The following is a 13,102-nucleotide window of genomic DNA, read 5'->3' as shown; positions in this document are numbered from 1 at the left end:
ATTGTTTTCTTAAAAATATTGTTAAAATCTCGTCTTGATCTCGTAAACCCCGAAATTACGCCGAACCAGGGCTTTAAGGGTGAACAAATATTTTTTTAATTAAAATGTGTGTCCATTACACTAAGGTTTTGGTGGAAACCCTAATTTCTTTATGGAAAAAACATTGATATATATTGTATATTGCCATTCAACTAAAAAAATATTGAGATATGACTTGGTCCATATCACCCAGCCCTGTATGAGTGATAAAACTATGTTCCATTTTTGCAGCTCTGCACTTCATCTTGCCAAATTGTGCAGATTCCCCATTATTTAATTTCACAGGCAATTCTGCAAACCCTGAAGCCTTTTGGTGTAGCATTCAACTCTAGTAATGTTACTTTTCTGCCTCTTCATTTCAGAGAGTTGCATTTAATTGATATGGTGACCTGGCACAAAATAAGAGGTAAATATTCCATCTTTGGTTTGAGACTGCTTACATGAACTGTGATCTTTGCATTCATATGCTGAAGTGTAGGTTTGACATTAGACTCTCCAGAAACTCGAGGGAGACTCAGCAGCCACTGATGTTTCCATTCTCTTTTTCTCTGTTTAGCATCATCAGGTTAGGCTAACCCATTGCTGCTAACTTTGGAGCTAACCCCCTTCACCTTTCCAGCAGTTGGGTAAACAACAGATGTAGTTTTTGTTTATCTAGACAATCTTCAGCATTTATTAATCGACACGCTGTTGCCTATATTGTATGTCTCCTGCCAGGTTGACAGCTTACTGCTAACCTTTTCCTCTGATCCATTCACAGTCACTTTTCTGCTGATCGCTCTCTTACACACTTGTCTAACACATCACACATTACGCACTGCCCTATTCCTTTAAAGGAGCTGCACTACCAAGAGCAATGACACATAGGCATACTCACATTTTGAAGCAATGCTGCACAGAGGCTCCCAAAGGCTATTGATTTCTGAGTGAATGGATATTGGCATTTAAAAAAACTTTCTTGGGGGGTTCTTCTTGGCCTGGCGACCTGCCCGGCCTGTACAATAATAGAGGAAACACTGTATAGTGTATTATAAACCATTTATTACCAATATCTATGCTGATTATGAACACTAAGGACCTATCTTGTGCCCGGCGCACAGTGGATGGCGGGCACAACGCATCTCTGTTTCAGATTGATGCAGTTGTCATTTGCTCGTCCTACACCCACGTCTAAATAGCAAATGCACTTGCACCGATCTTTGCACCCATAGGCGTTATATGTCTCAAAATGAGGTGTGATCAGGCGCATTGTTGGTGAATTGTTATTTTGAGGCCTCTGGAGTCCTCTCCCTCTTGCCTTTTGGCCTAATGAGCCTTCCAATATACAAAAAACGTACAAACGGCCTTTGTGTATATATATATATATATATATATATATATATATATATATATATATATATATATATATATATATAGACAAGAATACAGGTAAAACACAAAGGTGAAAATGGAAAAATTGCCTCCCTCCCCTCTCCTTCAAAGTAACAGACACACAAACAAACAAAAAAAACAACTGAAAAGAAAATAATTGTAATAAATATAGATTACAAAAATAATAGAGATCAAGTAGATCAGACAAAACTATTGTGCTTTGTACTGCTGATATAGGGAAAATAGAATTTGGCTAGAAGGTGCAGGGCTTAAGTGCGGTGCAAGGGCTACTCATTAGGTACAAGATCAAGCTGAAGGGACCTGACATGATCTAAGAGGGGCTCCCAGATTTGAGAGAATTTTGCAAAGGAGCCGTGAAGGGAGTATTTTATTTTTTCCAACGTCATAAAATAGAGAAGCATCCCTTATCCACTGAGAGTGAGTGGTGGCATGGGGCTTCTTCCAGTGTAACAATATGGCATGTCTTGCCAACAGTATGAACGAGATCATATGTTCACCTGGTCCTCGATGACATTTCTCACAGTTTGAATCAGTGCCAAGATAGATACAGGCTAACTTACTTTTAGACCAGTGGACTCTATGAACCACTTTGCATTCTAAAACTCACTTTTGAGTTTTTGCTTTGCAAATGTAAAGTGACTTATAAATTAGATGTAGTATTAATATTATTATTATTAATAATAATAATATTGTTGTTGTTGTTATTATTAAATATTATGATCCCAGATCGCAGGTTCTATCTCTACATTGAGATCTGTGGAGCATATCCTGCGCAAAGCTTCAGAGGCTGAGTACTGGTGTGTGAGAAGGGTGTTATACAGTACTGAAACAGTACCTTTAAGATAGGGATTTGTTTGGAGGATGGTGTCAGGGAGGGATGGCAGGAAAGCCAGGGAAATGATTGTGAAAAAAATCTCTTATTTGTAGGTGTCTAAAGAAATTAGTTGACTGTAACTTGAATACATGAGATAACTGTTCAAAGGAAGCTAATGTACTGTTTAATGGACTCAGGGTCCTTCCAGATTAGAAAAGACTTTTCAATGTCATTTTTTTATTTTATTCTTTCTTGTTCCCAATATTATATGAGATATTATGTTGTCAAGTATGTGGAAAAGATGTTTGGGGAGAAAAATGGGTATGCACTGAAAAAGATATAATAATTTGGGAAGTACATTCATTTTAATGGAATTTATCCATCCAGCAAGAGACAGGGGTAAGAGAAACCATTGCCAGTAATCCTAAATTCATCTAGCTTGCAAACAATTCTGAATAGTTTTTAGTTATACAGACGCCCAAGTATTTAAAATGTTTGAGAGATGTTTTGAATGGTAGCTTAGAAAGAGGATAGGCTGTGGCTGCAGTGTTAATTAATTCACTTTTGTGATTATTTTTAATTTATAACCTGAGATTTGCCCAAACTCTTTCAGCAAGGTTATACAAGTTATGTTCAACGCCACTCCTTGTGATCGACCTGGTCTGACTGGACCTGAGGGCCACAGCCAGTAGTCCAATGGCAATGGTGAATAGTAGTGGAGAGAGTGGGCAGCCCTACCGGGTGCCACGTTTGAGGGGGAAGTAGTCAGAATAGTCAATGTTTGTACGCACACAAGCAAGTGGGGATGTCTATAAAATGTATTACCAAAGCCATAACATTTTGATATAGAGAAGATAGGACCACTCCACCCGGTCAAATGCCTTCTTCGCATTCAATGAAATAACCAGTTTTGGGGTGTCAGAGGATGTGGGTGAATATAGAATATCAAAAAGCCGTCTGACATTATGAAAAGAATGTCTGTCCTTAACCAACCCTGTTTGGTCAGTTGAAATAATAGTTGGCAGGGCAACATTTTGGCCAACGGCTTGACATCACACATAGCAAAGAGATGGGGCGATAATTACTGCAAGAGAGGGGATCCTTGGGCCGGGGCATTTACTAATAGTGAAGGGTTCATCCAATGTAGATGATGCTTCACGGTTAATGGAGGGAATATCTAAGGACCTAAAAAATAGTTGTCTTGTCATTTAAAATTTCAGAAGAATATAATGCAGCATGAAAGTCTCTGAATTGATTGTTGATGATCTGTGGGTTAATAGTTACATCAGTAGTATTGATCTGAGTAATATGCTGTGACGAAGATGATTGTCGGATTTGGTGGGTGAATAGTTTACTTTATCTCCAAACTCATTTTAACAGTGATTCTACTGCCTCATTAGAAGCCAGGATGTCAAATTCTTCCGTTTTTGTAAGTTACTCTTTGAATAGATCTGTGTCAGGTGAATCTACACATGTTGACTGCAGCTCTGATGTCTCCCTGGAGAGACAGACACTCTTATCAGTGGTAATCTTTCTCTGTTAAGCAGAGTAAGAAATGATTTCTCCTCGAAGGTAGGCTTTACATGTCTCCCAGATTTTTACAGGAGATACGTCAGGATTAACATTGGTGGATATATAAAATCTGTGCAGCTGCTGATAGTCCTAATAAAGTTAGGATCAGACAGTAGTAGCGAGTTAAAGCTCCAAAGGGTATCTGAACAGGGATCTACCAGAAAGAGAGATGTCAATAACAACTGTTGCATGGTCTGATATAAAGATGGGTTTTTATAAACATGAGCTGACGGAGGAGAGTAGTTTGTTATAAATAAGAAAGAAAGTCCCGTGGACAAGAGAGAAGAAAGAGAACTGTTTGGCACTATGGTTTAAAAAACGCCAGGAATTTGAGACTGTATATTACTCCATAAACAACTGAATGACTTTAGATGATTTAGATGGGATGGATGGAGGGAGGGACATTGTTTGATGAACGATCAAGTGAGGGGTCAAGACAGCAATTAAAGTCACCCCTAGGGATAAGTAGGTAAATGGACTGTACTTATATAGCTTCTTTTCTAGTCGTTATGACCACTCAAAGCGCTTTTACATTACGTCTCATTCACCTCACACACATTCATACACTGATGGCAGGGGCTACCAAGCAGGGTGCCAACCTAGTCATCAGAGGGAAACAATAATTCATACACCATAGGCACAGCAACAGGAGCAATTTGGGGTTAAGTGTCTAGCCACATCAGCATGTGGACTGGTGGAGCCAGGAATCAAACCGCCAATCTTCCAATTGGTGGACAACCACTCTACCTCCTGAGCCACAGCTGTGAGAGTTAAAGGGGCCCATTTTAACGATCTATAGCACATGGCATAGAGCGCATGACGTAAGTGCCTTTGGGTTGTGTCTAAATCCACTTTTGCTATTTTAACAGTGGAAAAACAGTCAGTGTGCAAGGCGCATGGTCTAAAAGGGTTGGACTTAAGTTTCCTATGATTAATCATAGGTGTGTTTTGGGTGTAATACGCAGTAAACCAATGAGTGTGATCCCTGATTTCCTTTAAAAGCCAGGAGCGCTGTCACTTCGGCAGATTGTTATTATAACGGTGCATTTGTCAAGCAATATGTTTCAATAATAAAATATGAGTTACTTTGGCTGAAAAGAAAGTTGGCTGATGAGCTGCTAACCTCACATTTAATTCATATTCATGTTCAAGAATATAGAATTATAATTGACCAGTCTGACAAGTGTAGAGGTGTGTGTGTGGTTATACTGGAGCAACCTGGTGTCATCAGCTGATTTAATAAACAGTGAGCGGTTGTGCTTAATGGCACTGTGCTCTGTGCAGCATCTCAGAGGCTGCAGACTTATCAACACATCGGTCTTACAGGACAAACAGCTGTGGATAACAGACACCCACATTCATTAACAGATTAATACAGATGTTTTAACCACAAATGTTCAGATGATTTTCTTGTTGATAAAATCACTAAGTGGAAGTGGAGCAGCTTTTCTCACAAAGCAGATGTGGCTCTGAGACCCATTCTCCACAAAAACACCAACAACTGGCTTTGTGCTCATATTTTCACTTCTCCTCCCATCAGGTCACCACTGTGTTTTAATTATTAATATATATATAACTCCATATATTTCTTTTCAGCAAAAGTAACTCATATTTTATTCTTGAAACACATTGATTGGCAAATGTGCAGTTATAATAGCACTAATGAGGGGACTTAAGTCCAACCCTTTTGGACCATGCACCCTGGCACATTGACTATTTTCCCGCCATTAAAATAGCACGCCATGCGCTATAGATCATTAAAATAGGGCCCTGATACTCAATATATGATATGATATCAATTGTTACAACTCCAAAAACAAATTCTATTAGATGTCCATTGTTTTCCATCCTGTTGTATGTGTGTTTGTCTGTAAGGCTCTCAGATGGTGGTGGCCATGAAGGCCATCTCTCTGGCCTTTGACCTAGATAGAGGTGCAGTGGGCAACCTGCCGTCCCCAGCTGAGTTCCTGGGCTATATTCTTTTTGTGGGCACTGTTATCTTCGGGCCCTGGATCAGCTTCTCCACTTACAAGAACGCCGCTGAAGGCAGAAAACTGGTGAGTAACAGGTTATGTTTCCAGCCGTCTATGTCTGCATATTTTTCTTAACACATACCACTGTGGAAGTGAAAAAACATTGTGTTCCTCAGAGCTGGTCGTGGCTCCAGAGCTCCTTCTTCAGCCTCCTGAAGAGTCAGATCTGCCTGCTGGTCTCCACCTGCATTGCCCCATACCTCTTCCCTTTGTTTATCCCCATTCATGGAAATGTCGTCATACACAAGTAAGGCAAATATTCAAGCAAATCTTTGTTCTCCTGCAATTTAAGCACAGCAGATTTTATGGTGCACTATTTTGAGAGTGACCTGTCTGTTCTTCTTCCCCTCCTTCCAGATACTGTTGAGTAAGGTTTATCTTCAGGTGTAGAATTTACTGCTTTTCTCCCCACGGGTATCCACATACCTACTGCAATAGATTTAGAATCTCCCTGAGATACTGTGCTTGTTTATAGCATCAGTTGTATAAATGTACAGTAATACATTATCAGTTAGTTTGATGAAATGTTCTAAAGTGTTCTATGCTCCACTTTATGTATTTCTATGTTTCTGAAATGATGTTACTGCACAAGAAATAATCAAATTCTAGTGGAAGTCATAAAAGCCTTGTAGTGTAGGAAAATAGATAATGATTCTAATTGTGTTTTTGATTCTATGTGTGTGTTGCACACAGGTGGTTGCACGCCTATGAGAATGCAGCGTCCTTCCACTTCAGTAACTACTTTGTGGGCCACCTCAGTGAAGGCACTAGCATGTTGGCTGGGGCCTGCTTTACTGAAGAAAAAGACAACATCAGATGGTAAGTTCAGACACGGCTTAAGCTGCTGTGATATGGGATTGCTTTACAGTTTGAGGATGTTTCAATACAACAGAGATGGTAATAACAGCTACAAAACATGCTCTTTTGCTTAAGTCTCCTCTTAATCTAATTTACAGACATAAACACATATCTTTTCCTGCACCTTAGCTTGTTTAATGTGCCACCAAACAAACATTCACCTGGAAAAAGTGAATTGCTAACATCTTGAATGCCCACTTGTAGACACTATTGTGTAAGCTATATTTAAAATCCAAAGTCGCCCCTGACTAATTTCAGAATCAGGCAGTTTTTCTGTTAGATCGGATCTCATTTGATGTGCATTTTAAATGATCTGGCTGTTGAATGATCAGTTCAATTTTTGGCAGGGAATATATTTTGGTCAGTTGTCTGCAGTTTGAGCCTTTTCACAGTTCCATACAGGGCTGCTGTCAAAAGATCAACAACTGCACTCATGACTGAATTGTAACTGAATTTTGCAGTAGAACAAATTCATAATACTCTGCACTTCCACCTGTTTTTTTCCCCTTAGGACTTTTGGTTCTTAGTAGGCCTGCACGATTAATCGAATTTTCATCGTCATTGCGATGTGAACGTTCGCGATGAACCCATCGCAAAAGCTGGTCTGTAATGCGATAAATTGGCCACGCACACTTTTTTTTTTTTTTCGTGGCGTCCAAAACATTTTGCCTTGTAATAGTAGACCAATAAAATTGATGAGTAGTTCACAGAGGTCCAATGAAATTGTGTGATAAATCAAGCACGCTTTATTATTGTAAATCAGTCATTTGTACTGACTCTCATCAACATGGAAAATACTCGAAGAAAATCATATGATGCGGCTGTTACGTACTTTATTATTTTTTCACTTTGCTTCATGGTTGATACACGTTGTCGTCCGACTCGTTCATAGGAGAGAACGGGAGAGTTCCCTCTGTAGGTAAGTTTTAATTCAAAGCAAGACGTACAATGACAGGTGCCAACGAGGTAGATTACTCCAGTAAAAGTAAGACTTAGTTTAATGACTTAGAAGTCGCCAAATGACTTACTTTAACGAATTTCGTTAGTTTATATAATGCAGATTTGTAAAATATTACTTTTATGAGGGTCACAGTCCCAGACTGCAGAAACTTAGCATTTCATAATTGTGGTAGCAGCGGTGCAGCAGATGTAATGAAGTCCACGCAGCACGCTGGATGCAAACTAATATTAAGCCTATATCCTATTCATTACAATGTCCATGGACATAAATTGAGTTCTTTTGCCTTAATAATGATAAAATAATACACAATAAATGTGTGATGGCTGTCAGGCATCGCCAGACCAACCATAGCTAATATCTCATATTACAACGTGGGACACCTGAGGCTTAAAATCCGGCGCGGCTTGTACAAGTACAAAATTGATTTTCTTTCTAAAATTAGAGCATGCAGCTTTTAATCAGGTGCGCTCTGTAGTCCGGAATTTGCGGTAATTACAATCAGCTATTCAGTGTTTTAGAGTACCTAAAAGCAGGGAATCTTTTAAAGCTGAAAATCTGAAAGAGACAGGAACTGTATGCAAACTTTAAATATTTTCTTATTTATCGCAAGTCATATCGTCATCGCAATATTGAACAGTGTGATCGCACATCGCACATTTTGCTGATATCGTGCAGGCCTAGTTCTTAGTATAATTTATTTTAAGTACTGCTGCCTTTCTCCCCCTCTCTCTTTTTTGACATATTGAGGATGCAGTCATCTTGAACTTTATTGGAACTGTCAATGGACAAACTGGCCAGGTGTTCATGTGTGCAGTACGTTGTTGCCAGTAAATTGAACTGTACAGTGTGAGCATAGAAGTCTGACATTCATGCAGAAGGGCCAGTAGTGCACATACAACACACATACAAAGTGAATAAAAACATAGTGTCTATCCAGGTTAATGGGTCATTCATTTTGAGGTGTTGAATGGAGGTTTGATGTGTTTGCCTTTTTCATCGCTTTGACAACCTTCTTGTAGTAGATAGTACACACAGCTTGAAGTCTAATCATCTTTATGTAGTTTGAAAAAGTTTTTCACAGGAGGCTTCAAAAAACACACAAGATCGAAGGCTGAATTGGTGATCCCTGGGATTCCCAAATACTATATATTTGTCTCTTTGGATGTTGTGCAGGGATATGAGCGTGGTGAAACCTCTCAGTGTGGAAATGCCTCGGTCCATGGTGCTAGTGGTGACATCCTGGAACATCCCTATGTCTGAGTGGCTCAAAACCTGTAAGTAGAATCCTCCAAACTGTCTGTTAAACAATTAGCATTAAAAACATTCTAATGGCAGATTCTCATTTTTGGATGTACATCGCTGTCTCTAAATCATAAATTGCAGATTAGACCAGCTGTAGCTAAATTAATGTGCATTCTGTAAAATAAAGAAGTTAGTGTGATCTCTGGTTAATGTGCTTTTTGCAGTTTTTGAGTGTAAAGGCACATCATCTCAATGAAATTCAAATTAGATCAATATTTTTATCCGATCAGTTTCATAGTTCTGAATCAGGACCTTCAGCATTTGAAGGACGTAGCCCCTGAAGGCTTCTTGAATAAATATGTCAGATAATGAACAACATTTCATATGTTATACTGCTCATCTTATTACAACATTAAAACTGTATTGTTTCTGCCAACATAAGGTAATACAATGTTGTTTTTTGCCCTTATGTACTTGTAGATGTTTAATAACAAATCTAATAGGATTTGACTTTGATCAAAACATTTCTTTGTGTTCTTATTTTTGTAATCCATTTTGTTTTAATTTTTCATGCTCTTGTTTTAACCTCTTAACGCACGCTGTTCCGCCTACGGGACGGGACGGATGTTAGGAGGTAGCCACAAGTTCTTCTGAATGTTTTAAACACCAACCCTTAAATATATATATTCATGCCGTACATTGTTAGAAAGCTTAGATTGCCCTGATTCATTCAAGACCACTCATGACTTATATGGTTGCTCACAGCCGTAATAATATTAGCGATTAGCTAATTTCGGCTAGCCCCTCAGCTAAGTGAGAAAAGCTATAATGCCTACATACCTTCAAAGTCTTCCCTTTATCCACAACGATCATCTTATGACTCAGCACTCTGTACAGCTCGCCAAATATCCATTCTTGTGAAATATGAAATCCGTTTCCTTCTAACCGAAATACTTTCCTCAATATGTCCATGTATTTAGTCCAACACGTAATGTAATAACACAAATAACAAACCATATACGGTCCATTTACGTCATTTCCTGACCTGCACGTCCATCTCAGAGTACACGTGACTAGATGTTTACAACCGTGAGCCTCTCCTGCTTTGACACCACACACAAGCCAATTGGTGTTTAGGATTAGGCAGTACATGTCTCCAAAGCCAATGAGGACATGTGACCGACGACAACGACAACGTGGGTTTGATTGACAGCTGTTCCAGCCAATGGAAGTATTCGGTGAAATGAAGTTGATAACCTTTTAGCCAATAGTCTGAGGTTTCCAACGGTGTATGACACTAAGCTATCAAGTTTGGCTGTCCATAAACAAACTCCAAGCGTAACCGGCGTGCGCCCGGTGCGTAAAAGAGTTGAACCATATATCATTACGCACTCGGCATTTTGGTACACGGTTGGTTATTCTTCGACTTGACATATGACTTATAGCAAAATAAACAGATAGATAGATAGATAGATAGATAGATAGATAGATATGACCAAACAAAAAAAATATGGTTATATATAATAATATAATATATAACAATAATAATAATAATATGGTGTCAGCTTTCATTAGAGACCAAGATTGTGATTGTAGGCAAAGGGGTTGTAAAGTTATAGGTGTTTGATTGTGGTTATATAGCTTTGGTAACCAAGTGTCCATTTGGAGTCTCCAAAAAGGACCTAAGGAAAACGCATGGACATACCTGTTGAAAAATAACTTCATTCAATTCATCTTTTGGTCTTTTGACTCCAAATTTGGACTGCATGAGGCCAAGACCTGTGGCTGTAGCCTCATTGTGTCTATATACCGCTGAGAGGTCCCTGAATGTCTATACACATGTCATTGTATAGGCAAACCTATGGGCGAGGAAACAACCCCATTATTCTATCCTCTGCCACTCTTTGTCAGTAAGTCACATCTGTGCTGCTCACAACTTGGGCATGTCGTTTAGGCTAACAACATAAAAAATAGGGGTGTTTAAGAGGTTAATATTTTCTTCTCTCAATTACATATTTTTTTCTCAATTTCTCAGACCCTCAGATTCAGATTCAGATAACTTTATTTATCCCAGAGGGCAATTCAATTCCACAATCTACCAGACCTTACACAAAACAAAACAAAAAAACACACAAAAAGAACACATTGGGTTGTGCCAGACAACAGATAAGGACAGTGCATGCTGACACCCTTAGTGGCTCATGCATACTGAATCACATCAGGATCAGGCAAGTAAAACTGACATTTGTAGCATAAATAAAAACATTATATGATACATTGCACATCTCTAACTTCAATAAATGACCGTACCAGCCTTCTTTTACAAGGCTGGTGTGGCATTAAAATGTGTTTTGGGTGATCCAATCACAAGTGTACAGCTCTAAATACAGGTGTGAATGCATACAGACTGGTCAGTGTCATTTTAAGACCTTTGTGATAAAAACTTATCACAATCAAAAGTTGCCATTGAATGATGTTGTTACTGTGACAGAACAACAGACTTTGATGTTTCGCCATGAAGAAGGAAGTTATTGTAACTTTTTTTAAAAATTGATTTTATTGATTTTTTTATCAAAACAAAACATACAAGTGCTCTCTGTGTCACAAAGATGTCACAACAGGAAGGAAAATAAACCACTATCCAAACCAAAATGACTCCAGGTAGTTCACGACTATCCTCACCCCAAAAAGTGAAAAGGGCAGCAAGAAAAAAATCAAACAAAAAAAAACAAGAGGAGTCCCACTGCCACCCCCTACTGTCGCATTAGTCACTCTATACACATACTGTGCCTTCTCTCACCCGGAAGTAAAAATAGAAATTATACAAGTACACAAGACAAAAACAGGGTGGATGACGTTAAGAAAAATAAATAAGTAAATGTAAAAACAGATAAAAAATTTAATTAAATTCAAAATACCTAAGTAAATTAAATAAAGCCATCTGTACAACAAAAAATATATACAATTAGAGATAGTCAGATAAGTAAAGAAAGAAAGCAAAGCAAAAGCAGAGAAGGGGAGAGAGACAACTCTAGAGAGTTGGCAACAATGGATATAACATAAATCATGCAGTGGGAGTATTCCAGTCTAAAGCATATCTGCCCTTATTTACAGTGTCCCGGAGGGGCAAGGGTAAGTATCTCAGAAAGGCCGACCATGTTCCCCCGAACAAATTATCATCCCCTTTCATTCGCGCAGTAAGTCTTTCTAAGGGTAAAACTTTATATGTTTCTTGGTACCATTGTGTGACAGTTGGACGTTTGTCACTAATCCACTGCTTCAGAACACATCTCCTGGCCAGAAACAGAAGTTTATCACAGAGTTTAAAATCTGTTCTACTCAGAGATAATGTTTTTGAAGGCAAGCTTAATACGAAGAGGCCAGAGTCTTTTGTAGACAATTAACACTTGTTGCAAAGGGGAGAGGTCCAGTTATCCATCTTGTTAAGAATGCATGGTGTTATGTGATATCTATGGAGTATCTTGTATTGGGTTTCTCTCATTCATTTGCAAATGAATGTGGTTTTCGGAGAGATTATAGCTTCGTGCCAGTCATCTTCGATATATTGCCCACCAAGATCACGTTCCCACTTCTGGATCTAAGGAGTAGAGTAGCGAATAGGAATGAGAGAAAATGCCTTGTGTCTTTTCGATTCAGTACATATAAATCTATATCACTGAAAGAGGGAGTGCCTGTGTGAAGATTTTTCACCTTTGACAGAATAAAACTACAGAGTTGAAGATACCCATAAAAGTGTTCAGATACAATATTGTATTTTTGTTGAAGCTGTTGAAAGGACATCAGTGGTATACATCCCAAATAAGCCTGACGCCTTTCTTATGCCAATTATCAAATACATTATTATTAATTCCTGGGGCGAACTCATCATTCCTAGTCACAGGCGTTAATGCAAAGGATGAAGTGTTTTCCCCAAAATGCTTTGCAATGTCTCGCCAGACTTTGATGGTGTTATGAATAATAGGGTTACGCTTAATATTTGGCAACCTCTTTTCTCCATGATTAGTGAGTTTACTCAGCAGGGAGTAGGGAGAGGACAACCATTCATCAATACCCACTTCAGATTTTAAATGAGAGTGAAGCCAGTCCCAGATTATTTGGGTGTGGCAGGCCCAGTTATAAAATCTCAGACTGGGTAGGGCTACGCCCCCTCGTTCCACTGGCTGTCTAAAT

At 38.8% G+C, this 13,102-nt stretch overlaps 1 protein-coding gene across 5 annotated transcripts in view; it reads left to right on the top strand.

Annotated features, from left to right (window-relative positions):
* LOC128357919 (protein-serine O-palmitoleoyltransferase porcupine-like) overlaps window positions 1-13,102 on the top strand; it is an 83,888-nt gene that overhangs the window by 50,510 nt on the left and 20,276 nt on the right. For all 5 annotated transcript variants that reach the window (XM_053318342.1, XM_053318344.1, XM_053318341.1 and 2 more), the window contains 5 exons: window positions 402-445; window positions 5,693-5,874; window positions 5,967-6,097; window positions 6,544-6,669; window positions 8,843-8,943. In XM_053318342.1, the coding sequence (XP_053174317.1) occupies window positions 402-445; window positions 5,693-5,874; window positions 5,967-6,097; window positions 6,544-6,669; window positions 8,843-8,943 (584 nt within the window). The remainder of the gene's footprint in view (window positions 1-401; window positions 446-5,692; window positions 5,875-5,966; window positions 6,098-6,543; window positions 6,670-8,842; window positions 8,944-13,102) is intronic.

The sequence above is a fragment of the Scomber japonicus genome, chromosome 4 (assembly GCF_027409825.1).
Source record: "Scomber japonicus isolate fScoJap1 chromosome 4, fScoJap1.pri, whole genome shotgun sequence".
NCBI lineage: Eukaryota > Metazoa > Chordata > Actinopteri > Scombriformes > Scombridae > Scomber > Scomber japonicus.
This window is presented reverse-complemented; position numbering and strand designations above follow the sequence as displayed.